A 27,638-nucleotide genomic window follows, 5' to 3' on the forward strand; every position below is an offset into this window, starting at 1 on the left:
CCTGGTGAATTTGGCTTATTGTTCTGAAATGGTAGATCTCAGATTGGCGGCAGTGTGAGGCAAAATGGGAAGGCCTCTACATTTCAGTCTGCTGGAGCAGACCAGCTGAGTCCCTGCCAGGCATGTGGTGTAGTTGTTAAGAAACTTAGTCTTCTGTCCCCCAGGATGGGTTCTCTATGTTGCCCTGGTGGAATCCTGATCTCATTGAGACCAATAGCTGAGCAGGATTCAAAACAGGTTTGAACAATGAGACCTGTTCAGTTACTATGTTAAAAAACAGACGGGATATTCACTCACCTGCTGTGGACATGAGCTAGCCACTAACTTCTTGGGATTTGAATTAAACTTCCCCTATAGTCCAGTTAGTCCGTAACTATCCATTCTGAGGTTTCTTGCACCTTTTTCTCAATCGTCTGGTGTTGACCACTGTTGGGGTGAGAGATTCAACTAAATGGACCACACTCTGATACGGTATGGCAGTTCCTATGTGGGGAAACTGAGATGCAGAGAGGCCACAGAGGAGAGGATTAGAGCTGGGATAAGAGCTCAGGAGTTTCCAATTCCCAATCCAGTGCTTAAATCACTGGATCACATCATCCCTCTCTAACCACACAGCTCAAATGAGAAGAACAAAAATATTCTATCTGTGTTGATCCACTGCAGGAATGTCTGTACTCCAACTGCTTGGGTGCAGTTCGTAACAGGGCCTTACGCTTAGCAAGGCAACCTGGGGTGTGCTGCTATTTTGCAACCTCTGCATGCTTTGCCATGTGTTATTGCTTTGGTCTCGGTACTGAGTCACAGTCTTGGCTGCCTATAGTGTGCTAGGCAGTGTATAATGGGAGACAAGTAAGGCCAAAGTGACTAACCATTTTAGGTGCATCAGTATTTGACACCTTAAAGAGACCTATTTTTGAGACAGTGCTGAGCCCCCACCCTCTAAAAATCCTCTCGAGGCACCCAGAATCACTAGTCACTCTTGGGAAATCTGGCCTAGATGAATTGAGAATTTCATGCATTTTGATAGACTGGGTTTATAAATACACTGTGGAGTAGAACAACATTGTTAAAACCAGTAGCTCTCATTGGAATTGCAGAGGACTAACCAGCATCATGCTGCAGTTACTAGCAGAGATGGGGAGGCGTATAAACATCATCTGGGCATGCTAGACTGGCTATTTTTTCATGCCTACATGACACAGTTTTGCTCTTGAATTGGCTATTTGGCATCTGTTTTTAATAATGAACAAACTGCTCAGTGTAGTTCACTGTACAGCATAATACAGTGTAGTCAATTTCATGCTCTGGGCATGATGAAATTAAAAGCCCCTATCAGTTGTCATGGAACCACATAACCACAAGGCTGTGTATTGTGTGTGCCAGAGTGGAGTACATGGAGAAGAGCAAGCACCTGCAGGAGCAACTGAATGAGTTGAAGACTGAGATTGAGGCGCTGAAACTGAAGGAGAGGGAGACAGCGCTGGATATACTGCACAACGAGAATGCCGACCGAGGCAACAGCAAGCACAACACCATTAAAAAGGTACTCAGGTTCCTACCTTGCTCCTGATGAAAAACAGGGCTTAGACTCTACTCAAGGAGTCATAATAATATTTTGATTTAGGCATTTGTCCATGAATGCTTAATCCAGACCAAGATTTACAGAGACTCTGTGCAATAACTCTAGGTAGCTCAGACTGGTGTGTGGGTGTGTGTTGGTTGACTTACCCTTGTAGTGAAGACAAGCCCTAAGTTATGCTACTCCAGTTAGGTGAATAACATAGCTCAGGGGTAGGCAACCTATGGCACGGGTGCCGAAGGCGGCACGCGAGCTGATTTTCAGTGGCACTCACACTGCCCAGGTCCTGGCCACCGGTCCAGGGGGCTCTGCATTTTAATTTAATTTTAAATGAAGCTTCTTAAACATTTTAAAAATCTTATTTACTTTCCATACAACAATAGTTTAGTTATATATTATAGACTTATAGAAAGAGACCTTCTAAAAACGTTAAAATGTATTACTGGCAGGCGAAACCTTAAATTAGAGTGAATAAATGAAGACTCGGCACACCACTTCAGAAAGGTTGCTGACCCCTGATCGTAGCTGGAGTCGGCATAGCTTAGGTCGACTTACTCCAATGTCTTCACTGCGCTGCATTGATGGGAGATGCTCTCCAGTCGACTTACCTTACACTTCACAGAGAGTAGTAGTACTGAGGTCAACTGGAGAGTGCTCTGCTGTTGATTTAGCAGGTCTTCACTAGATCCGCTAAATCGATCCCAGTGTGGATCTTCCCTTAGTGAAGACCAGCCCTTAATTTGGGAACTAGAGAGTCAGGAAAAATCATAAGGGTCTCTCTTTGGCCATCACAGCTGACTCTTGTCTATTCCATAATGTGAGAGACATTACACTATGCGTTCCTGAGTTATGGGTCCTAGGTGGAGAAGGCCCCTTCTAGCCTGGATCTAGGCAGCCAGCAGTCTCAGCCCCTCCCATCTCACTTACCATAGAAAGACAAAAAGGGACAGGTGGATACATCAGGTTGACTGGTCCTAAATCTTGTAAAGCTTTAAATACTGATAGTAAGATTCTTGAATTGCACCTATTGCATGAGGTAATTGTTCATTACCCCTTGTTTCAAGTCACTGTCTAGATCCAGGAGCTACCTGTACTTGGCCAAAGGATTTAAAATGACTGTACCTTACTGGCATCAGCATTAAGCAAATGAAAAGGTCCTAACAAAACTTATCCTTTTTAAAAAACTGATCCAGTTTCTTCTGTTGCTGAGAAACTCTGCTACTTAATCAATCCCCCTCAACTGGGGAAATTTTTAACAAGGGTCTGATTTGGAAATCCAAGCATAAGGAGTGTTTTTTAGCCAGGCTTTCTTACAGTTTCCTTCCTTTTGAAAGGTCTAGAACTCCTAAGATATGTGCCGGGGCTACAGTTTAAAGGGGACAATGCCAGTGGTAAAAGTCACACTTTAAAAATTAGATCTTCCCTGTGTTACTAATCCCATCAGAGTATTAAAACAAAAAATTTCAAAGTTCTGATTCGCTCTGCTTTCACCATGGAGAGTTTGATTTTACTGTCCCAACTGAACTTGGAACAAAGAGTAAAATAATCTAGTCAGTTTCACTTCCTAGTTCTCCTGTTCTAGCCCTATGCTGCCTGGGTTCCTAGTTGAGAGAGCGAGAGAGATACTAATACTTAAATGCTCACAGAGCTTGTGTTTTTAGAGTCTGGAAGCCTCTTTGTTCATATTAGGCTTTGATAAAGCTCTCCGTTTACATGCTGGAGAATCCCCTTTTAAGCTGAAAATGCTACATTTGACCTCTCTACAAATCTCAAAAGCTGTTGGCAGAGAGGAGAGTGAGTCCCATTTGTCTCATTGAGGAAGGTGGTTAGGCATTCGTGAATCGTGGGTGAATCGTCATTGCAATCAGGACTGTCTACTCAGTCTTTGTTCACTAGCTGAAGCTTGAATCTTGTCCTCTCCGCTTACCTTCTGAAGTATTTTCCAAGGGGGGAAGCAACAGAGAAGCTCTGGCACCACTAGGCCATGTTGCCTAGTGGATAGAACACTGGACTAGGCCTCAGAAAACTGGGGTTCTGTTCCCAGGGCAGCTGCTGCCCTTCAGCAAGTCACTTCACCTGTGCTCAGTTTCCCCATCTGTAAAATGGGGCTAATGCTACTGACCCGCTTTATAAAGAGCTTTTGAGATCTACCAACGAACAGCACTATCTAAGAGCTAGGGATTGTTGTTGTTTATTATCTCAGGCAGTGGAGCAAAGATTTTTAAAAACTGAGTCTGTTAGAAGGAGGAGTTAAAGTAAAAACTCAGACAACTTGTTTCGTGCCATCTGGGTATGAGGAGGGCTTTAATCTTTACCACTATGACAGAAGGGGAGATTTGAGACACCTGAAAGAGAAAATTATATCAATAGTTTTTCCCTACTTAACTAATAACCCCCTCACCTCTCCTGGACACTGCTAAATACTCCAGCCTGACGGGCAAACTGTACAGATTGCACAAATGACTTGGCACTGCTCAAATCACAGAGGAATTTGTTTTGTTTTTGTTCATTTTACTTTGCTGGTTTAGCCTCAAGCCCAGGGCAGAAGACCTATCTGCATTTGAGACTTCAAAGTAGGTTATTCCAAGGTACTCTGTGTGTGGTGATGGGATCGCCATCTGTAATACTAACCTGTGCATGAGCTTGCCTGTGAAACACGCTGCTATAGCCAACTGTCAGTGCTGCAGCCCCCAAAGTGCACCATGAGCCTGAGCCACCCCAGCAGTATGCTTTGCAAGTGTGAGATCCAGTGCCATGTCCCACCCCACCCTTACATGACAGCAGGATTGTTCTGTCTCATCTTGTCTGTGGGGTTCACAGCTTTTGTCTGTTCACTTCTGTCCAAAGTCCTCTGTCTCGGTGGTGTCCTCCTTGATGAAAGCTGAACTGGGACAGTAAGTAGGGAGCGGTACCCCCCCCCACCCCACCCCCTTTTTTTTTTTTCTCCACTGGCAGCACTCAGCGCTTTTTTTTTTTCCCTTCACTTTGCTAGCAACGACCACCCCCATCCCCCCCAGTGTCCCGATATTTTCTTCCTCTCATCTGGTCACTCTAGGAGTGGACTAAATGTGGAATGCCTCACTTGCCTGATCCCACTTCACTGCGTGTGGGTGGAAATGTACCAGAGAAATGGATGCCCTTTGCAGACTCTGCAGGGTGTTGCAAAGTAAAGTGGAAGTTGCTTCCTCCTCCATTTGCTGCAGATGAAAATTCATGAGTTTAAAACAAAAAACAAACAAAAAAACCCTTCAACTTAAATTCACTCTTGATGCTGCCGCTTTTGCTTCAAAACTGCCTTGCGGAAGCCATGGCTCTGTCTTAGAGCAGAGCAGCCGATGAATGTAGAGTCCGCATCTCTCGGCTGAGAGCTGCTTATTCAAGAGAAATGTCAAGGGAAACAACTGAAGCCAGCCGGTATCTGGAAGCATCAGCCAGGCAGGCGTGCAGCTAAAGCTAGTCCTATGAGACTAACACAGTTAGAATTGTTCACCACAATTGATACCCAGAGACTGGTATTCTCAGTTTTAAGGGCCACGTTCTCGCTCGTTGTCTGCAGTCCTGTAGAATCCTGGAAATGGAAAAGACCTTTTAAGTCCCATCTTGCCCAGCCCCTTGGGAGCACAGTTGTTCCCTATAATCCGTTCTCCAGGGCACTATCCAGTCCATTTTTAAATGACTCTGGTAATGGTGCTTCCACCACTTCCTCTGGGAAGCTGTTTTATTGATGGAATGTTAGCTGAGCAGCAAGACTTCCTCAGTCTCTTTCATAGCGATGCCTACATGTCACAGTGTTAGTACCATGGGGGGTAGCATGGCCAGACTAGGACTCTGGACAGGGAACCAATTAATCTTTCTTTATTGCCCTAATATCTAGGGGCCAAATTCTGCTCTGTAACAGGTGCGCAACTCCACTGAAGTCAACGGGAGCAGAATGTGACCATTGCAGCCTAAACTAATGCTACCATCTCTCAAATTTTGTCTTTCTCATCTTTCATCCCTCTGCTGCAATGCTGTTGCCCGACTCCCTGTCCCCGAGTGTACTAATGCCTCCTGCTCAGTTAACACCATGTCTGTTGTCTACGATGTGTGCTTTTCTCGAAAGACTTAGCCTCTTGGATAAGCCTTGGTCTGTGGGGGCATGTGTGCAGTTTACTGACTTGTGTGCCTTTGTGAAGACCCTTTTAATACCTCAGACAGCTTCAAAGCTTTACCATCGCCAAAGAGAAAGCAGCTGTGTCCTGACCTTCAGACACTGGAGAGCTACAGTAGGCCCTGATTGTAGCATTGAAAGAAGAAACTCTGAGGCTGCCTGCCAGACTAGCAGCCCCTCTCAAATGCAAGCAGAAAGCTTCTTGGCAAACTCATTTTGAAATGCACTGTTCTGTAGTGTAGTGGGCATCAGGTTGGCCTAACACATGAAAGGCCCCTGATTCAAAACCAGGAAGAGAAGCTTCAGACTTGGGAGGCAGTGCTGCTGTGGATAGAGCACTGGGCTTGGAATCAGGAGTCCTGGCTTTTTTTGGCTTAGGCAAGTGACTCCACTGCTCTCTGCCTTAGTTTCCCCATCTGTAAAATGGGGATAATGGCTCTTTTCAGAGTGCTTAGAGTTGTGTGGATGTGTAGGAGCTAAGTATTTGAAATTTGATTTTAGTATTGTATTTTAGTTCATTTCCTATTTAATGATACACTATTACTAAAACTGGGGGAAAAGAAAGATGCCCAGAATTTCACCTTTTTGGATGTTCAGTTTGCCGTATTTTATTTTTCAAATTGATCAGTGTTGTTTCAGGATCTATTTCTGAATCAAAGATGTTTGTTCTGTTCGAAAAGTAGCAGGAGTCAGTGTAGACAAAAATATTAGTGCTTTTTTTATTAAATAATCTGCAACTCCAGTCTTAGGTGTGTGAGTGGCATCTGTAGGCTGACTGTGTGGAGAGCACTCTGTTCAGTTAGAGCTCACCATAGGGATGACGTGATACAGGTTAAAGTGTTAGCCATAGACTGTTCACTCCTAGATCCTGGATCTGCATTGTTAATGGAGTGGTCTGGATGCTTATTTGAGCTGTCCAGACCTCTTGCATCTGTGAATCGTTCAGTCAAGATTTTGTGTAATCAATCCGCTCCTTGCTGCTCCTGGCTGAACTGCAGGTGCTCCAAGAAAAGCCATTCTCATTGCATTTTGGCATTTCCTGCCCTCAGGACCAAAGACGCCAAAAAAATTAAATGAAAGTGTGTAGAGTGGCATTGAATGACTTCATTCAGCTTTTGTCACCCCTCCGAAAGGTTTGGGTTAAGTGTTCAGGTGGGGCTGGATGAACATTTATGTTGGAGCCTGCTGTCCCATCTCTTAATCTGCAGTTATTTTTAAGAAACCTAGTGTCATCTTTTAATCCAGTTGTGGGCACAACACTGGGATAAAATGAAGCACTGATAGCTCTTGAAAGAAATAATCCATCAACTGTAAGAAATTCTGGGTCTGGAAGGAGCCCTTCCTGTAATTAAACCTGATTCACAGCAAATGTTGTTTTTGTGACCTCTGGGTTTTCACTGCCTGCCTTTGAAGATGCCTGCTAAATTTTTCATGTTTAATTATGTGGTTAACATGCTAATCCCTTTTTATGAGCTCTGTGGGCACAGCACAAGCACCTCATCGGGAAACTGATTTCCTTCCCATGTATCTTGTTCTCTCTGATGCCGATTGGCTCTACTAACTCCAGCTGGCTCAGCTTCAGGAGGGTTTGCTTCTTAGACTGCTGTGGAATAAAAACCTCAAGGCATTTTCTCTTCTCCACACTCTTTGACTTCAGGGGCCCCTCTCAGGACAGGTAACAAAGCTCTGCTTAATGTCAACAGGATTGAACAGAATTTGTTGAGGTGTCAGTTTCTTCCCCACTTGCTTTTCTCTTGCCTGGATTTCTCCACCTATCACAATGACCTCCTGGGAAGTACCCAGTCTGGGAGCTAGGCGTTGTCTGTTCCTAGAGCAGTAGTCTTGTTGTTAGTCAGTGATTTGGTAGTTCTGCAAATGGGATTAGTCTTAGTGTCAGAATCTCTTTTCATGCAGCTGCCATGTCTTCCAGTGCCCAGGGTTTCCATTCAGTGATTGCACTTTGACTTATACCTTGCTTCATTTTCCGATGGGCTCCTCAGGTGGAACTTGGAGATCCCATGGCACTCTAAGGAAAGGAGAAGGGATGTAATTTCTTTCAGCCAGGTTGACATTCTTTTGCTCAATAAAAGCTGATCCTGATGTCCATGGCTGTGTGTAAGCTATTGCTGGCAAGTCAGATTCAGAGTCAGGAGTCAAACTTATAGATTCAACTTACTTTTGTGTATTCCTCTTGACATTCTCCTGCCAGAGCCCTCACGTTGACACTGGTAATGTGCACGTTAACAATGGAGTCTTATGGGGCAGTGCACCCTGGCACCTACAGACACACCTTCTGGCAGCAAAAAGAGGAGTGTGTGACTGCAGGGTAACGTCCCTGTAAGAGCAATCCCTACTTCACACTACCGTCTCCCTGAGGACTAAAACGGCAGGTAAGGTGCAAGCTGAGCAAGTCAAAGGAGTACAGCTGAAAATCAGGCCTGTGGAGCATATCTAGGGGTCCCATAAACCCATATCCACACTAACTTTTTTATTTCCCATCCTGGCTACCTGATGGTGTGAGTGTTTGTATAGACAAGGCACCAGCTTTAACAGCCATGTGCTCTAGACCTCCTCTGAGCCAGAGAGTGAAACTGACTAGAACAGAGGTGGGCAAATGGCCCGTGGGACCATCCTGCCCGGCCCCTGAGCTTCTGGCCCGGGATGCTCGCCCCTGGCCCTTCCCTGCTGTCCCTCCTCCCCCACAGCTCGCTCGCTCCGCCACCGGCGCAATGCTCTGGGCAGTGGGGCTGTGAGCTCCTGGGGCAGCCTGACCCAGTGCTCTGTGCTGTGTGGTGGCGGCGTGGCCTGGCTGTGGCACTGCCAGCCACTGGCACTCCAGGCAGTGGGCACAGAGGCATAGAGCAGGGGGTGTTGGATAGAGGGCAGGGGAGTTCAGGGTGGTGGTCAGGGGGCGGGGGTGTAGATAGGAGTCGGGGGAAAATAGGGGGTTGAATGGGGGCAGGGGTCCTGGGGAGCAGTCAGGAAGGAGGTGGGGTTGGATGGGGTGGCAGGGGGCAATCGGTGCAGGGGTTCTGGGGTCAGTCGGGACAGGGATAAGGGGGGGCCATCAGGAAAGAGAGGAGGGGTTGGATGGGGTGGCGGGGATCCCGGGGTGATCAGGGGACAGGTAGTGGGGTGTGTGGATGGGGCAGGGATCCCGGGGGGGTGTGTGTCAGGGAACGGGGGGGGGTTGGATGGGGCAGGGGTCCTGGGTGGACAGATAGGAGGTGGGGGCCGGACCACGACCCCCTCCACTAACCGGCCCTCCATACAATTTCTGAAACTCGATGTGGCCCTTGGGCCAAAAAATTTGCCCACCCCTGGACTAGAAACATAAAGGAAAATGACTAGCTTTTTTTTTTTCTTGTTCACACTGAAATGCAACAAGTAAAAATCAGGGCTGTCGTCTTGCCAGTGTTTGGAAGGTATCACCTGCAAATTGACTTTCAACTGCTCCCATTCAGCACATTCCTCACCCACGTTGGGAGGACAAGGAGGACCTGTGCTCTGGTCCCCGTCCTGAGAAGAGTAAAGGTGGCATGGGAGCAATAGAAATAGAGAGATCGGCAAGGGGAGTAGAAAATTGGGGGTGAGGGAGAGGAAAAATGGTGGGAGTCTTTAAAATAGAGAAGGAAAGTTAAAGCATCCAGCTAGAAGTGGAGCCTAAGAAGGGCAGATGTGGGAATGGAATGGGAAGCAAGGGGGAGAGAGAGAGTGCTAGCTGTGTGCAGTGCTTTGAATTTATGATTTAATAGAGAATGTAGCTCTACCAACAATCTGAAGATGTGCCATGCCACGCTTCGAATGGGGTGCTGGGGGTAAGACCTGCCTCTCTTGGGGGGTATAGGTCACTCATCCCTTGAGGCTGGCAGGGATGCAGCATAAACCATGAAATGAGAATTCTCTGTTGCAGTCATTGAGGTGGTGCTTGTAGCACAGGTAAGGAAATTGCTATTTAAAACTGGGCTGTTAATATGAGCATCCCATAAAGCAGAAGTCTCCTCTGTCCCCTCTTTTGTGCCCCTGAGCGAAAAGGGAATGTTTATCACGCGTGTCCAGGCTTTTATTCCCCCCCGCCCCGAGCTTCTTGGTGGGTTTGCGGCATCCCTGTGCTGTAAACAGACTCCATGCCTGGAGGCTCGAGCTCCTGCCCTAAAAGATTAGCATTTTATTCCCAGTACCTCCTCCCCTCCTCCTTCCAACCCTTAATCTCCAGTACATTGGGGAGGGTGTGTAAATGGATTTGGTGGTCTCATTTCAATGCCACATGATTTTGCTATGCCAGCAGAAGCTCTGCGCATGGAGTTACTGGGTTAGCTGCTGTAAAATGGGTTTGGATGTGAGGGACTTATTGTTTGCTTTAAAATCAAATAAAAAATCTGGAACCCCTGGATTAAGGGCAGATGGTCTGCAGAGCCCCAGCAAAGAGAGACAGGGAATGAATCTCCATGTTCTCTTTTCCTTCTCTTGATGCATTTTAGCTCTAGCTGCCTAATTGCCCTTCCTCTCTCCCTCTACATTTTCTTTGATGGCTCTAGTAGTACGTTGTGGAGTCCATCCCCCCTCCCCTTCCTGCAAGAAGGAGATTATCATAATACTGCCTTGTAAATCAATTTTCTCTCTGCACTGACGAAAATGTAATTTGCTCTTAATCACTCGGCTTTGGCTGCACAGTCTTATGTTACACATAGATATTTATTTATTCTTGCTTCACTGTGGGGAAATGGAATCGGTGTATGGAATGCTTTAGGAGGGCAGCAGAGAGAGCTTGCAGCTGATCCAGGGCCAGGCTTTCCAGACAGGAGGTGCTGGAGTTGTTGCTAACAGCTAAACTAGTACCAGCCAGGAGGCACTGGGGGGAAGTGATGAGGCGCCTCTCAGTTTTAGTTGCCGGACTTAGGGGTGCTATAGGGAATGGTGTAAAAACAGCGGCAGCTGTCAGCTGTTCCCGTCCCAGCCTCTGGCTATGGGCAGCAGTGTAGGAATACTGGCCATAGGGAGTACTGCAGTCTCCTACTTTTATATAACCATGGTGCAGGGCAGGTAAGAGTGAAACTAGTGGTTACCAGAATAGGGAGTGGGATTTCCCAGATATCTGGTGCCTGTCTCTTTTGCAGCAGAAATAAAATGAAAACAAGCTTGATTCAAGGAATCCCACTGCACCTCCCACTTACATAAGTCCTCTGGCCACCCAGCAGTGCTCAGTATGATGAGTCAGGCTTGTTTCCTCTCTGCAGAAGCTGGGGACAGAGCCTTCATTGGCTCTGACCTTCTTTTTACTTGAGTGGGTGTCAGGCTTTGTCATGCCACTTGCAGTCTGGATGCAGTTGCTACGTGCGACTCCAGAGTGAGTGTGCAGCTCTCTGGGCAGCGCGCAGCACAGTGGCTGTCAAAAGCAGTAGGCAGGCTGATTGGCGAAACACTTCCTGGGATCAGAGCTTCCCTGAGCTTATTCACCTGAGCTTTTCTTGTTGATGCCAGAGGTAGGGGAGGGGAGCCAACCAAACACAGCCCTTCTGGAATTTTTCCACAGCGGAAGAACAGTAATAAATATATTTACAAGCTCTTTAAAAAGTTTTCTGTCCAGGAGCAGGATGTCATCACTGCTGGAAAGTAACAGTCTGCTCAGTCAAGAGCAAACTTAAATTCCTTCTGTGTTATTCACACGACAGATTTTAATCAGATGTGAGAGGGCAGCTGGATGAGAGATGTGGGTCTGGTGGAAGCTACTCCCGATTTGTGACAGCCTGCTGATGGCTGTCAAGAGTTGTCCCCACACCTAGAGTAATAGGGGTGGAGCAACCTTGCGCTGCTGTCTGGATTCCTGGAGTGGAATTGCAGCCGGGGCCTTTAGCTGGCTAACAGGATGGTGAGCCCTCACTGCCTGGACTAACCCACCTCCTATTCGTATGGGGCCCTCTAGGTTACACCAGCTAGGAGGATAAGGGTGAAACTTCCCAACTCCTGCATGTGGGCATAAGATAGGGTCAGGAAAGAATTTTTCTCTGTGGAATTATGAGAAGGTTTATGGCTTTCTCAGAACACCCAGCGTTAACCATTGACCCAAACAGTGCCCCAATTGGTCTGTTCTAGTACAGCCAATTCAATGTATATATGGGATCTCTGGCCAAATTCGACTGTTATACTGGTGCAAGTTCCACAGAAATCAGCTGGGCCACTCGAATGTAACCGGGCAAAACTTGGCTCTCATTGCTCAGTGCTGTACTTTGATGTATGGCCTGTATCTCCTGGCCATTGTGGCCATTATGCTAGAACCTGCAATAGCTGACCCAACCCAGGAGGTTACAGGACACCTGCATTCTGTTTCCAGGTCTCCCATTGGCTCACTTTGTGACCTTGAGCAAGTCACCTCATCGCTCTGTGCCTCAGTTTCCTTATATATTAAATGCGGAGAGCACTTTTCCTGAGCAGACCTGCATTGATGTGAGATCTACAGATCAAAAGTATTAATCAAGCACTGAATGGTGTTAATGCCTAGAAGGATAGAACAGAGCTAGATTTTTTTTCTCCTTGCATCTATGTAGGATCCGCTCATTGCTGTGCTTTCCTATGCCCTGTCCAGATTTGCAGCAGCATTTACCCAGACTTGTGCAGCCTTCAGCTCTGAGGCTGCTGCAAAAAGAGTGATTGTATTGGTTTAAGGTGTTACTAGAAACACCGAGGGGGACGGGAATTGATGGAAAAGCCCACATACATCAGAAGGTATCAACAAGAGTGGAGTGTTGAATCAGAATAGGTCAGAATCTCCCTCTTAAACCTGAGGGAAACATTCTATATTTCCCTTCACCTTAGATCAGTGTTCTTAACTGGCTCTTTTCACTGAAGTGTCTGAGCACTAACTTCATGGTGGTCTCTCTGAGTAGCACTTTTCAGTCACAATCCTCTTCCTATAGGCCAGGGTTTCTTGGTGTGTCTCGATCCAATTAAGGGCTTCCAATATTTCCTCTTTAATTGAGCAGGTACCTTGATGGCCGCACCAAGCAAAGGATTTGCAAGTGACTGTGGGATTGGAAGCTCATGGGAACTTTTACCCCCAGGCCATTCCTGTTCTCCCAGCCATGAGCCTAATGGTAAGGGATGATGAATTGCTTCAAGCTGAGTTAACCCTTTGCTAGACCAAGATGCTCAGAGGCAGTGGCATGTCTTCTCTTGCTCATGCTCAGCTGAGGGGGAAAACCAGCAAACCATAGTGAATGATTGTCCGATCAGGGCATGGTAGGAGGAGAGAGAGGCTCCTCTCTTTGGAGCGGGGAGCTACTTCTGCAAAAACAAATACATCAAATGGACTCTGCAGATACACAAGGCATCTAGTTTTGACTAACCCTTCTGCAACTCCCCAGTGGAGAGTGTTTTCCTGAAATAATTTCCCTGCTTTTTCTTACTGCTCAACTGACCCCTCTCTTCTTCACCCCTGCTCACTGCCAGTAGAATTTGGACTAGAATGATTCAGAGGGAGTATTATGGCAGCAGAGGCTTTGCTTCAAGGGAAGGAAGAACCCAGTGAACTAAACTGGCATTAGGGGGGTTATATTTGCTTTTGCAAGCTGATCCCTCTTGTTGGCATATTGCAGTGAGTAGCCATAACCGAGCATCCATCTGTGAAGGTTGTCCACTGCTGTAAACAACATTTCTTCATGAAATTGGCCTAGAGCAGGTATTCTGCTGCCCTCCTGCTTCTCCCAATGCCCAGCATTACCCTTAACCCTCTCTTATTGTAATGATTGGCTAACGGCACTACGCGATCGCAAGAGACCAGGTTTAGGTCTTGCTGGATCTGAGTGAGAATGTTTCTCTTGTAGAGCTGCGTGCCTTTTCCTCTTCCTGCCTCATGCAAATTAATTACAACATTGGATCCTGCAAGTGTCTTGAGGAGGGCCAGGGCTTTGCAAGGGAAGTGGCTTGCCAGTAGAATGAGTCTTTCTTCTCCCTAGTGCGTGGATGGGACATCAGTAAATCCATCTGAGTCTAAACCACCTCCACTGAGCACTGGATTCTGTAGACTCCCTGCGTCAGCTGCTTTGGTCCCTCCCCAACTCATTTACTGATTCAGTTGCTGTTTAGAAGGCGGCAATTGTCCTAGGGCACTTGTTTCTGTAACTGTATTTAAGTATAGTGACTTCCTTGTGGGGCCCTGGTGTTTCCTTTATCTTCCTGCTCAGGGTCTTGTTTCCAAAGAAGACTGAGTGGTGGTTCTTGCCGGGGTATTATTTTATAAATACCCTCTATGGCAGCATAAATAATCTGCTGCTGCTTCCCAGACAGAGATGAGACACATTCCCTGCCCTGCAATGGAGAAAGTGCTCTCAGAGGTGCTGCATGTCCTCCGCTCCTCCTGCCTTCAGTGGGAGTCAAAGATGCTCAGCGCTTTGCAGGATCTGGCCCTAAATAAGAGCAGGCAGCTCTCAGGTGAGGGATTTGTTGAGGAGGAAGGTGAGCATGGGTTTGAAGAAGGGGCCTGCCACCTGAGGCAGATGTGGCTCGCAGCTATAGTAAGCAGTTACAAGTGGGCTGACTTTCAGAGGGGCTTGAGACTTGAAGCTTCACTAGGAGATAGAGCTCTGTCCCTCTTCAAATCAGGCCGTGGATCTGTGCATTGCAGAGGTGGTGAAGAGGGAGTACTTGACAGTCTCCACCTGAACACACATTCCCCTAGTTTTGGGGTAGCAGGTGCACTAAACTTCTTGCTTGGGATCAGCAAATAATACCTAGTAGTGGACTCTTCTCAGCATAGCTAGTCGGACCCTGGCTTTGGGAGCACCGTTATCAAGAGGAGAATGCACTGACTAAACTATCCCCAAACAACACAAAGAACCCAGCAAGGGCGGCAGCAGGATCAAACACTGGCACCATGAGTCAGTTTGTCTGGCCTGCCGCCTTCTGAACTCAACTGGTCACACATTCAGCTGACTCCCTGCTGTTCCTGCCTCTCATGTTTTAGTGAATGTGGAGTGATCCCACCAGACTTTCAGCAGAGAGCCTCCAAGTTCCCCTGTAAACAGGAGGGGGAGGAAAGTGGTTCAAACTGTGGTGAATTTTTAATTGTTCATCCCCACCTTAACGTGCCATGGCTTGCAGCGAGGCAGCTCCTTGGACAGGGCTTTCAGCACTTGGTGATCCAGGTTTGTAAAGTATCCGCAGCCTAGTGAGCATACAGGGAGCCGATCCTGCTCCTGTTCACTCAATGCAAAACTCCTAGTGACTTCATTAGAAGCAGGATCTGACCCAGCGCAGGGCCCCATTTTCTCCATGAGATAACAAACCTAAATGCTGCAGCAATGTTAATTACATTAATTTATTCTGTTGCCATGCAGCACCCTTCTCTTCAGATGAGAGTTGTCAAAAAACACAGAGTGCAACTATCAGTATCTACTAGGTCTGCTAAAGCCTGCTGCTCGTCCCAGCCTGCTACTCCCCTCCTATATCCACTGCCCAGGTATCGCTGCTGGAGACCCCCTGCCACATTATCCCTGGGAAAGGAGGGGGGCTGAGTCAGGCTGGGATGGCAGTGGACACTTAAGGAATTGGAGAGAGGAGCCAATGAGGCTGGCTTCCCTTTTACACCACAGTGGGAGGGTGTGTCTAACTGGGGCCTCAGTAGTATCAGGCAGGGTAGGCCAAGGGAGCGGGTCTAAAATCCATGCAGCTCTTCTGAAAGCCTGTTTGTAAATAGCAGCTCGGCACTGCCCTGTTCCCAGCAACACTGGCCACTCCTGACCTGACTCCAGCTCTGGCTCCTACTGCTCCCTGACTGCAAGACCTGAGCAGGCATCTTTACTGGCTCCTCCCACTGAGCCCCAGTCATTTCCACTGCCAGGCTCCCAGGAACAGTGCAGGAACATGTCCCCCACCCCCCACACACCTCTTGCAGGGATGTCTAGCAATGGCTGGGGTGGGCTGCAGTTCCCCAGCTAGCAGGCCAGTGGCCGAAGAAATGGGGACAAAAAAAATCTTTCCTCTTTCTGTGCAGCACAATGGAAACAGAGGCTGACCATGCAGCTAATATCCCCAGCCAGAGAGGTGCTGCAAGGCATAGACCATGGTGGGCTCCCATGGTTCCAGCACAATGGAGAAGTCTGCTGAATATTTAAGAACTTGCTTAAAATACCAAAGTCCACAGCCAGCCTGCCTGGGATTGCATAGCAGTGCATGGGGCAGATCATGTGCTGATGTGGGAGAGGGAAGGGCTATGCAGAGTCATGGTCTCAACGTGGTAGCTTAGAATCCCTCAGACCATTCTCTGCCGCTCACAAAGTGGGGTGGCCTGGAGAGATCTTGGGCCCTTGTTGTTGGTGAGGTGAAGAAGGCCCAAGCCGGGAGCTTTCATCAGTTGTCTAGGTGGGAGAGAGTAAGTCTCATTGATGGACTCATCTTCTGAGATGTTCCTCCAATGGCACTTCATTTAAATGCTCTTCCTGTACCTCCTCCTTCCTGCTATCTTGGCTAGATGGAATCTTGGCTCCAGGATACTCTGGGCTGAGTGATGGGGAATTCCTGCCCCTCTCCTTCCCCTGGCTGCTACAGCAGGTGTCTCATTGTAGCTCCACAACTGATAGTGGCCAAGTGAGTCTAGACCCTACCCAAGTCTCACCAACCAGCTTCCGGGAGAATCCAGTTCCATCATCCAACTTAGAGGAACAGCTGATCTAAGTAATTCTGAACTACAGTGCTTACTGAAAACATCCCCCCATCTCAATGAATATGCCTCATACAAAGGTGCATTAGAAAGTGTGTTACTCAGAAGCCTCTTCTGTAGGAGATGCTCATGTATCAACAGCTGGCCAAAATGTTTCAGGACCCTCGAGGTGCTTTTTGTCTGATCAGACTACCAGTGTTCTCATGCTGTAAGACTGTTCTCAGATGCGGAAAAGGGGAAGGCCGTAAATGTTTGATCAGTGTTTGTAATCTGGAACAGCCTTTCTGAACACCAGCAGTACCAACGGACCTCACTGGTAGACGCAGGTGCTCAGCACTTCTGTGTATCAGGCCTGTGAACCTAAACTCCTGTGGTATGTTGCAGTCCCCCAGACTGTGTTGGGATAGCATTGTGCAGGGCTGATGGGAAAGCAGGTCAAGCTCTTTCTTCAGCCTCTCTCTCAACTCTCTTGCAGCTCACTTTGCAGAGCACCAAGTCCCGTGTGGCCTTCTTCGAGGAGCTCTAGGAGGTGACCCAACCATCCTGCACTGCTGCTTCCAGCGAGCGAGCGAGCGAGCCACCTGCCAGCCAGAACCTCCTTCAGCCAGGCCATATAGGCCCATCCCAATGGCTGGGGAGCCAGGAACACAGCTCCTCTACATGCTGGCTGAGTGCATTCTGGGACATGATGCTGCTCCTGTGCAATGGACTCGGTCCGTCAGCTGTCCGTGGATTTCAGCGTGATGATCTCAAGTGTAGTGTATCCTAATCCCCCTCGTAGGTTTTTAACTAGCTACTCTCTTCTACCGTTTATAATGCAGAGCTGTGTATCCCTTGCAGTCTTTTTAAGCAGTATTTGTATTTGAGTGTGACTGTCATGTGACTTCCTGGGAGCTGGTGAGCAGGCACGTGTGCCTTGGAAGGGATGCCTTTCCCTTCCGCCCCTGCTTTAGGGAATACCACAAATAATGTGCACTTCTGCAGGTGGAGATGTGGCGCTTTCAGCAGTTCAGGAGCCAGGCGGCGAGATGTGTGCCATCCTCTCCATATCCCCAGTACTTCTGCCTGACTCTTGGAGGGGCTGAGTACTGGTAGCCCCCATTGGTGACACACACAGTGGTATAATGGAATGTTTTAATCAGTGGTGCAGCCTCCCCTATGAGAGCATGGTTAGGTCTGGTCTTCCTGCCTGTCAGAGGATCTAACGGACCTAGAAGGGGTTCAGAGAGATGCCGTGGGAATAGGTTTGGAACGACTTCTGTATAAGGAGAGATTGAAAAGACTCTGGCTGTTTACCTTAGAGAGCTGCTGCATAGAGGGGACATTACAAAGGTGTGCAAACTAATGAATGGTACGGAGAAGGTAGATCTTCCTTCTCCAGTATGACGCAAGAGCAAGGACACAGTCAAGGAAACTGAAAGGTGCCATATCCAGCACTGATCAAAGGAAATACTTTCCCACACAGTGTGCAATGAGCCTCTGGAACTCCTTGCTACAAGATTCCACTGACACCAAAAATTTTGTAGGATTTGATCTTTGTCTGGATACAAAAATAGCCAGAAATCTAGCAGTGGACATTTAAAAAGTGAAGGGGTTCTGGAAGAGATATGAACCTTCATGCTTGTGCCTAGAAGCTGACCTCTAAATAATGTAGATCAGGAGGGAATTTCCTCTGTGCCCTAGACATCCCATAGCTACCTACTGCAGCCTTCTTTTCACTTTCCTCTGAAGCATCTGGCACCTGCCAGTGCTGGAGATGGGCTAGATGGACCATGGGTCTGATCTACTCATGGGAGCTGCATGTGCTCAGCCTCTCTGCACATCACCTCCCTTGCTCCATTTTGATTCCCCTGGTAGAGTGGTAACCAGCACCCCACAAGCTGGGACTCTACCGAGAGCAGTCCCAGCATCTCTTTACTGTTGAGTGAGAGTGGCAGGAGCTGCCTTGCTCTGGTGGTGGCAGAGCCGATGGTTTCCAGTCCCTGAAGGAGCATGCTGTGAACACTCATGCGAGCCAAGCAACAGGGTTGAGTTACTAAGGGTACGTCCAGACTACCCGCCTTATCGGCGGGTAGCGATCTTTTTCTTGGAGATCGATATATCGCGTCTCATCTAGATGCGATATATCGATCCCTGAACGTGCTCCCCGTCGACTCCGGAACTCCACCAGTGCGAATAGCGGTAGCAGAGTCGACGGGGGAGCTGCGGACATCGCTCCCGCGCCGTGAGGACCCAAGGTAAATCGATCTGAGATACTTCGACTTCAGCTACGCTATTCACGTAGCTGAAGTTGCGTATCTTAGATCGATTTCCCTCCCAGCCCCAGTGTAGACCAGCCCTAAGCAGCCAAGGTGAGGTTGGCTGCTAAAGTCTCTCTCTCCTAGCCAGGGACTCTAGGCAGCTCTGTCAAAGAAGTCAGTGGCATCCTCAGCTCTCGAAAGGACATAGGTCTGCTGCCTTGGGAAGAGAGGAGTAACTCCTGGCACATGGTTTGTCATCATCCTGCCTCCTTTGCCAGTGCTAGCCCCCCTCCTGCCCTGCTTTGTATTCTGTGTTTTGGGGGGTGAGGGGGGAGAGGTGCTAGAAATCACTTTCAATTGATCTCCCAGGCGCTGGAAGTAGGGGCACTGCTGCACCCTCTGGCTTGAAGGGGTTTCCATCATATCCAGGGTTTACCATTTGGTTCAATGGCTTCCAGCACCCCCACTATACAAATTGTTCCAGCACCACTGTTAGCAGCCCCTCATATAATGCACTTGGGCCCTGCCTTTGTGTAATGGCCTCTGGTCTACTCCCCCCACCTCACCCTACCTATAGGCAGCTATTATCCCATAAACTCACCCCTTTGCTGCTGTTCTGCACCAGCATAAAGCTTTCGTGCCCTGGCGGTTATATTCATTACATATAAAGAAATACACTATTCAACCCTTAAGTGCTGCTGCTGCTTCCCAGACTGCAGCCAGTTTGAACAGTGCAGCTTCTAGCGGGTTAATCCAGGTGTTGTCCTGGAATGCGCAGTGTCAGGCTCTTTCCTGTGACATGGGGACACGTGGAGTATAGGGAAGCGTGATTCCTCCCCGTGCAAACAGCATTGACTCCCCATGTCCTCTCGTCGATGCTGCAAGGAGAGCAAGTGCTAAGCATGTCTCCTGCCGGACAAGTGCTTCAATGGCTGAACTCTAGAGTGGGAGCTTCTCACACATACAAAAGGGTTACGGCCATGATGCAAAATGTTTGTACATCTTTTGTATCAATGTTCTTTGCCACCCTAGGGAGCAGAAAGAACACCCACTGGTCCCAGCAGAAAGCCTTGCAGGTAGCAATGGGGTATCCCACAGGTTGGAGCAGGCTGCAGAGTTGCGGTAAGAGTGGGCTACGGATTAGCTTTTCTCTTGAGCTGTCTCAGTTCAGGTGACTGGGTCCTGCTCAGAGTCTCCATCCTAAATCCTGCTTTTTAGAGGTTTATAGATCAGCTCTTAGCACTCCCTTGGGGCTATAACCTCAGCAGATCTGGGCTTGGCTTAGGAGCAGAAAGATGCTTAATTTAAAGAGGAAAAACTGTTAAGCCATTTTCAAGTTATAAGAGCAGAAAAGTGACCTGCCCTGAGGGGTTGATTTCCAGGCTTGAGTGCGGGGACAGGAAAGTGCAGGCATGTATTGCACTGATCTGTAGCACATCTCTGGCCAGTTCAAGAAGAGTTCTTGCCTGGCTCCGAGGGAGCCCTAGCTGGTTCTCCGCTCTAGAGGGACCACTGTGAGATGAGACCGTAAAGGGACAAAAGGAAAGAGGGGGAACAAGATCTTTTATTAAAAGATGCTTTTCCCTCGATCAGTCTCTCTCCCTAGTGACTCAGCGTTGGTTATATGAACTGCCCCTCTGAAAGGTTGGGCTAGGGCCCTTGGGGTGATCCAGGGGCTACACACAACCAACAGCCATTTCAGCTTGAAATAGTAAATCCTGGCCCCAGGGAGTCAATGGGAATTCAGTGGAGCCAGGATGGCACCCAGAGTTTGCAGCCATTTCATTGGTGCTAGTTAGAAACGCACATTTCATGCCAGCGTTTTACGTGCACACTTAGGTCCAGATCCTCAGAGGTATTTCGGTTCCTAACTTCTATTGATTTCAGTGGAAGTTAGGAGCCGAAATACCTTTGAGGATCTGGGCCTTAGACCATAATCCGGCAGTTACAGATACATGTGGTCAACTTTGAGCTCATGACTAACTCCAGTGAAGTCAAGCCTGATTTTAAGCAGGATCCAAATTGCAGTTTACCTTATCTATGCTTGAGGTTTACAATGGAGCAGCTACATGGCTATAAATTGGTGGAATCGGGGCAAGTTCTGACTGGAGCCAGGGCCAAAGAGGAGTTATTTCCCCACCCCTCTCCCCTTAAATCCAGCACTGTCATAACACTAGAGCCAGGGGGCTCCCATTGAAATTAACAGGCAGCAGGAAGAACACAAGGAAGAACTTCTTCACATAGTGCACAGCCCATGGAACTCACCAGAAAATGTGATGGCCAAAACTAGACCTGGGTTCAATAAAGAATTTGGTAAATTCATGGAGGATTGGTCCATCAATGGCCATTAGCCAAGATGGTTAGGGATTAAACCCTATGCCGCGGGTGTCTGTAAGCCTCTGACTGCCAGATGCTGGGGATGGATCACTCAGTAACTGCCCTGTACCATTCGTTGCCTCTGAAGCCTCAGAGACGGGACACGAGGCTAGATGGACCATTGATCTGACCCAGTCTGGCCGTTCACATTTAAACAATACTAGCAATCGTGTCCTTGCTGCCCACTCTTAGCAATGCTGAGCAAACACTAATGGTCTGTCTTTAACCCACCCAATTCACTTGCCTTTATTTTACTTTTTTCAACAGCTTGGTTTAATCACAGAGGGCTGAATTTAGCCCTGTGGTGATTTCAGTTGTTATGGACAGGGTGGATTTGGCCCAGAGTCAGCCCATGGCTCAGCATAGTATATCATGGCTTTTAGCAGATCACACCCTTGAACCCGTTTATTTAAAAGGTCCCTGATATGCATTGACTCTCCTCCCATTTGGAAGTGTATGTGTCTGAAATTCAGATGGATGAAGCAGTCTTTTCCTTGGGATGGGGTCTGGGACAGAAAGGCCTTTTTTTCTATTCCCGTGGATTGTTATATTCTAAAGATACCATTGTTTTCTCATTTGTTTTAATAAAAATTGAAAGCAGTTGGAGGTGCAGTTGGTTTTTTGGGGGGTGGGTTAAAAAGAATAAAGAGCACCTTGTTCTTGTAATATTACAGCGAGTCATACAGCAGGTTTAACAAGAGCCATGATTGCATCATCTCCAGAATATTAAATTCACCATCAAAGAACTTCCAAAACGGAGACATGTCTGCCTCCCCTCTGCTACATCACAGCACCCAGGAACCCTGAGCATTGAGATGTACCTGCAGCCCCTCTGCTATATCCCAGGTCCTGGGAATCCCCATCACTGAGACACGACTGCATCCCTGCCGCTATGTCCCAGCATGGCACCCGGAACCCCAGCACTGAGACACAACTGTGCCCCTTCTGCTATATCAAAACACTGTGGGCCATATCGTCCCTAGTCCACCATGTCTGCTCAGTAGGGTAAAGGGGCCACAAGGCAGCCTCTGCCTCTCTTGTGGGCGATTCTACTAGTGGGCTATTGCAGTGCAGGAGGGGAAGGAGGCAGTGCAGAGCCACTATCCCCGTTCCCCCGTACAGGAGGCATGGCTGCGGACATGCTACTTGCTTAATAAATTGGCTCATTCTGGCTTATAAATGAAGTGGCTGGATGAGGTTGCTGCTGTTCATTAAACGTCAGAGAGAAGCTCTTGGCAGCTGTCGATCCTGATCCGACTTGACTTGGGAAGGCTCGTCTTCCTCTGCTTTGCTCCCAGCTGCCCTGTTCGCTGCCCTGTCCCCAGAGTTGTGTTCAGACCGGCCTGGCAGCCTCTCCCGGAGTTTCTGAGTAGTGCCAAGCACACTTGGCACATAACTCATTCCAGCTCTGTGGCATGTGCCCCTTCAAACAGCTGTCATTTCTTAGCCACTTGTGCTGTCCTTGAACGCATGGGTTTGGGTGCAGGGAGCTGCTGCAGAGCTGGGTTAATAGATATTTGACCCAGCTGCCTCAGCTAGGATGGGAGCAGGAAATGTTTAATTTTCATTATCCATCATTCAGGCCTTTACAGAGGGCATGAGGACATGCACACAAAAAGCAAGGAGGCTGCTCCCTCTGCCTGGCCCCTTTCTCTGCCATCTGAGCCACAGGCAGGTTTGCAGCGGGGTGTTTGCATATGTCATTTAATGAATTCAGCAGCAGAGTTGTTTATCTGCTCTGTGTTTGCACAGCCCCGGCAGCAAAACCCCTGGAGATGAAATTTAGCTCTTGACGAGGGCTTGTCCTAGGATGATGGTTCTGTTTGTCACATTTATGTCCACTTTTTTCAGTAAATAATTGACTCAGCAGAAGTGGGTAGGCTGAGGTGCCTCTTCTGGTGTTGGTTTTGGGCCTGCCCCTATGAGAGGGGTTGACTTTAGTTTTTTAAGAGATGCTGAAAGGAAAAGGGGGGTCTGCCTGCACTGCTCTATAAGGACCAGGCTGCAAAACAAAGGGAAAATAGAGACACTGACCTGATTTCACTGGCATCAAACACAGACTATTTCTATATAATAGAGCTCATGGTGTGAATGTGTGTGGCAGGCAAGAACCTCAGATCTCAAGGAATTTAGCGGGTACACAGACTAAAAGGTTTTTATAAATGCTCCCTGCAAGTCCCAGGTTAGGATTTTCAGCTGATGAGTGGTGTATTCTGTAATGCACGCAAGCGTTAACTACATGAAACTAAAGGGGAAAGAGGTGGGGGAGGGCAGCCCTGAAAGTGATGGGGAGGTAGCAATAGCCTGTCTCTGACATCAAGGCTTATTTCTTCTTAGCTGCCCCAAGGCCTCCTGTGGGGTAGAGGGGAGGAGATGGGCTTGCAGCAGTAGCCTGACTGAACCCCAATAAAGTTTTGCGTCCCATCAAAACAGCCATTCCTACACATGAAGCATGTCCAGCAGCCCAAGGAAAATAAAGTACATGCAGAAGAGAATATGCTGAAAGGATTGAGTGATCTCAGGCCTCTGAAACATGTTCTGACAGCTCCTGAGCAAACAGTTATTTTTAAAACATTAGGAAAAAATCCATCTTGAGAAGATCAACATGACAGGTGGCGGTTACCTGGGTGAGCACACACCTGAGTCAAGAGCCACTTTGATCATTTGTGAGACATCAGCACCACGGAGAGCAGCGGTGCAGATGAGTGAAATCCAACCATGGCTTCTTAGTCCTTCCTTGTCTCATGTTATAAGGAGCTGTCAATACTCAAAATTCAGGGCACAAGCTGATCACAAGAGTCAGGAAGGAATTTCTGACAGTGCAAAAGTATTGCAATGTGGTGTTTCCCTTCTCAAAGCCTTCAGTCCTCCTCCCATCACCCACACCCCATCCCTGCACTACGTTCCCTTCCCAGCTTGTATATCACATCAGCATCTCTCTTGGATTCTCAGCTGTTAACAGCCACCAGAAAGAAGCCCTCACTTTAGTCTTCATTGCAACATGTTTGCATCAATGCCTTGGGATTCCTGCCTCAGTGCCCCCCCGCAACCCCCCATTCCATTACTAGGCAGAGCTGAGGTCATTCCATCTGCTTCTCATTGTTTTATTTAAATCAGTTTCCCCCCATTCTCCTCCATCCCTCCCTTTCTTCAGTGTGGGATCTCATCTGGTGTCTTTAGAGGCCTAATTTCCCTCAGAAGCCAGCTGGGTGGGAGTGTGGGGAGAGCAGTGCGGGGGAAGGGACAGAGGGCTCCAAGTCTCCCCTAGTTTCAGCAAGATGAAGTTGTGTGGAGGTGTCAAGCTCCAAGCTCAAGATCCCACTTAACCTGGCAGCCAGAAGCCCCATTTTGCACCCAGCAACAGAGACATGGGTCCTGAAAAGCAAATCCCCAGTGGAACATGCAGCGACTGGGGAAAGGACCCTGGCATGGCCCGTACCAACGTGACACAGTAGGAAGCCTGCGAGAGAAATGGCTCGGTTTGGCATTCCAGTGCAGCCGGCATTTCTCATCCCCCTCCCTATTGGAGTCTGGTATTGGGCTGCCCAGGAGCAAGCTGAGTTTCCCAGTTGGCACCTAGGTAGAAAGGTGCCTTGTATTTTCCGGAGACAAGCTCTGCCTTGGCTAATAAATATTCGGAGCGAGCCCCAGCCTTGCCCCACCCCTCTCTTGGAACAGCAGAGTGATTAATGGCAGCACTAATGATTAGGATGGCCCGTGTTCCTCGCTGCTGACTGCGTCTGCATGCTAAGCAGCTTAGCCTGGGCCAGGACTGCTCAGCCAGCCCCTGCGGTTCCCAGGGCCCAGTCCAAGCCAGGTGCCGCCGAAGCCAGAGTTGCTGCTAGGCTGCGGGGGAATGTGGTGAATTTGTGACATAATGGCTGACCTGTCAGTCAGGAGCAGCTCCTGGGGGTGGGGTCTCGCATGCAGCAGCGGGAATGGCCTGCAGTGCGCTCTGAGAGGCAGTGTGTTCTAGTGGGGAGAACAATGGCCAAGGGCACTCAGAGATCCCAAGGCCAAAAGGGCCCATTGTGATCGTCGGGCCTGACCTCCTGCATAGCACAGGCCAGAGACCTCTCCTACCATAATTCCTGCCAATCCTTTAAAAAACAGCCAATCTTGATTTTGAAATTGCTACTGATGGAGAATCCACCACGGCCCTCGGTAAATTATTCCAGTGGTTAGTTACCCTCACTGTTACAATTGACACCATATTTTCAGTCTGAATTTGTCTAGCTTCAACTTCCAGCCATTGGATCTCGTTATGCATTTGTCTGCTAGGTCGAAGAGCTACGTATCAAATAGTTGTTCCCCATGCAGATACTTATAGACTGGGACCAAGTCACCCCTTTGTCTTCTTCGTATGCTAATTAGACTGCATCCGTGTCTAGCACTGTAAAATGTGGGTTCTCTTTCCAGCCCCACCATTGACTCATTGTGTGATGCACAGTCAACCTGTGGAACTCCTTGCCAGGAGATGTTGTGAAGACCAAAACTATAAAAGAGTTCAAAAAATAATTTGATAAGTTCATGGAGGATGAGTCCATCAGTGGCTATTAGCCAGGAGGGGCAGGAATGAAACCCCAAGCTCTGGGTGTCCCTAAACTTCCAACTGCCAAATCTGGGACTGGATGACGGGATGGATCACTTGATGATTCCCTGTTCTGTTCATTCCCTCTGGGGCACCTGGCACTGGCCACTGTCAGAGGACAGGATCCTGGGCTGGAGGGACCCTTGGTCTGACCCAGTCTGGCCGTTCTTGGACAAGGAACTTTACCGTGACCTGCAAGAGGGGAAAACAGCTTTATGCCCTTTAGGAACATCAGCAAAATGTTACCTGCTTTTGATGGACTAAAGACCTGGAATGGGGCTTTCTCTGTCGTTATGGGCTCAATCCAGCTCTCATTAAAATGGATGAAGTTAGAGAAGCCCTTAATTGGTGGGGCTGGGGGTAGATGTTGAATCTTCAAGTAACAGATCTTTATTCCACCTGTTTATTGTGTTGGAGCTAAATAGGTGTCAACGAAACCAGCGAGTGGAACAACAACCCTATCCTCTCTCAGGAGCCACTTTTCCCTTCCTTGGTGTCTCTGACATCATGAGCTGACTGGTTCTGCAATCAGTGGAGGGGGAGGGGGTAGAAACAGCTTGTGTCTCCCCACTGCAGGTCAGCTATAGTCTCTCCGTGCCTCCCTCTCCCCAGCTGTGATACCCCTTCTGCTGGTGCTGCCAGATTGAACTCACTCATAGATGCAACAAGTTTTGAGATCCTCAGCTCAGCAGCACCAGGGAAGTGAGAGTTATTATTCCTTTTAACATCGGGCTGGTTGCTGGGGAAGGCTGACGGTCTAGGGAATTGCTGAGGAATGTGACTAGAATGAAGTCAAGTGTGTGTGAGAGAATAACTAATATAATATATATATTTTATTACTGACCTTGGCACAAAAAGTGGGAATGTGCTAATAAAGTTTGCGGATGACACAAAGCTGGGAGGTATTAATAACGGAGAAGGACCGGGATATCCTACAGGAAGATCTGGATGACCTTGTAAACTGGAGTAATAGTAATAGGATGAAATTTAATAGTGAAAAGTGCAAGGTCATGCATTTAGGGATTAATAACAAGAATTTTGGTTATAAATTGGGGACACATCAGCTGGAAGTAACGGAGAAGGAGAAGGACCTCAGAGTATTGGTTGATCACAGGATGACTATGAGCCTCCAATGTGATATGGCCATTAAAAAAGCTAATGCAGTTTTAGGATGCATCAGGTGAGGTATTTCCAGCAAAGATAAGGAGGTGCTAGTACCATTGTACAAGGCACTGGTGAGACCTCATCTGGAATACTGTGTGCAGTTCTGGTCTCCCATGTTTAAGAAGGATGAATTCAAACTGGAACAGGTTCAGAGACGGGCTACTAGGATGATCCAAGGAATGGAAAACCTGTCTTATGAAAGGAGACTCAAAGAGCTTGGCTTGTTTAGCCTAACCAACAGAAGGTTGAGGGGGGATATGATGGCTCTTTATAAATATATCAGAGGGATAAATATTAGGGAGGGAGAGGAATTATTTAAGCTTAGTACCAATGTGGACACAAGAACAAATGGATATAAACTGACCATCAGGAAGTTTAGACTTGAAATTAGACGAAGGTTTCTAACCATTAGAGGAGTGAAGTTCTGGAACAGCCTTCCAAGGGGAGTAGTGGGGGCAAAAGACATATCTGGCTTCAAGACTAAGCTTGATACGTTTATGGAGGGGATGGTATGATGGGATAGCCTAATTTTGGCAATTAATCTTTGATTATCAGCAGGTAAGTATGCCCAGTGGTCTGAGATGGAATGGGATCTGAGTTACTACAGAGAATTCTTTGTAGTTTAACTGATCACCATATTTGGGGCTGGGAAGGAATTTTCCTCCAGGACAGATTGGCAGAGGCCCTGGAGGTTTTTCACCTTCCTCTGCAGCATGGGGCACGGGTCACTTGCTGGAGGATTCTCTGCACCTTGAGGACTTCAGTAACTCAGACATAGGTTAGGGGTTTGTTACAGGAGTGGGTGGGTGAGATTCTGTGGCCTGCATTGTGCAGGAGGTCAGACTAGATGATCATAATGGTCCCTTCTGACCTTAAAGTCTATG

The 27,638-nt window shown here is 48.0% G+C and overlaps 1 protein-coding gene across 5 annotated transcripts in view; it reads left to right on the forward strand.

Moving 5' to 3' along the window:
* NF2 (neurofibromin 2) overlaps positions 1–17,203 on the forward strand; it is a 98,408-nt gene extending 81,205 nt beyond the window's left edge. For 2 of the 5 annotated variants that reach the window (XM_039504895.1, XM_039504896.1), the window contains exons 15-17: positions 1,384–1,543; positions 4,108–4,152; positions 16,859–17,203. In XM_039504895.1, the coding sequence (XP_039360829.1) occupies positions 1,384–1,543; positions 4,108–4,143 (196 nt within the window). In that variant the 3' untranslated portion in view covers positions 4,144–4,152; positions 16,859–17,203. Of the gene's footprint in view, positions 1–1,383; positions 1,552–4,107; positions 4,236–16,858 lie in introns of those variants that run through there. The other 3 variants (XM_039504893.1, XM_039504894.1, XM_039504897.1) reach the window with 2 other exon arrangements.
* Positions 17,204–27,638: the final 10,435 nt, after the last annotated feature.

Source organism: Mauremys reevesii, linkage group 18, assembly GCF_016161935.1.
Source record: "Mauremys reevesii isolate NIE-2019 linkage group 18, ASM1616193v1, whole genome shotgun sequence".
Lineage (NCBI taxonomy): Eukaryota > Metazoa > Chordata > Testudines > Geoemydidae > Mauremys > Mauremys reevesii.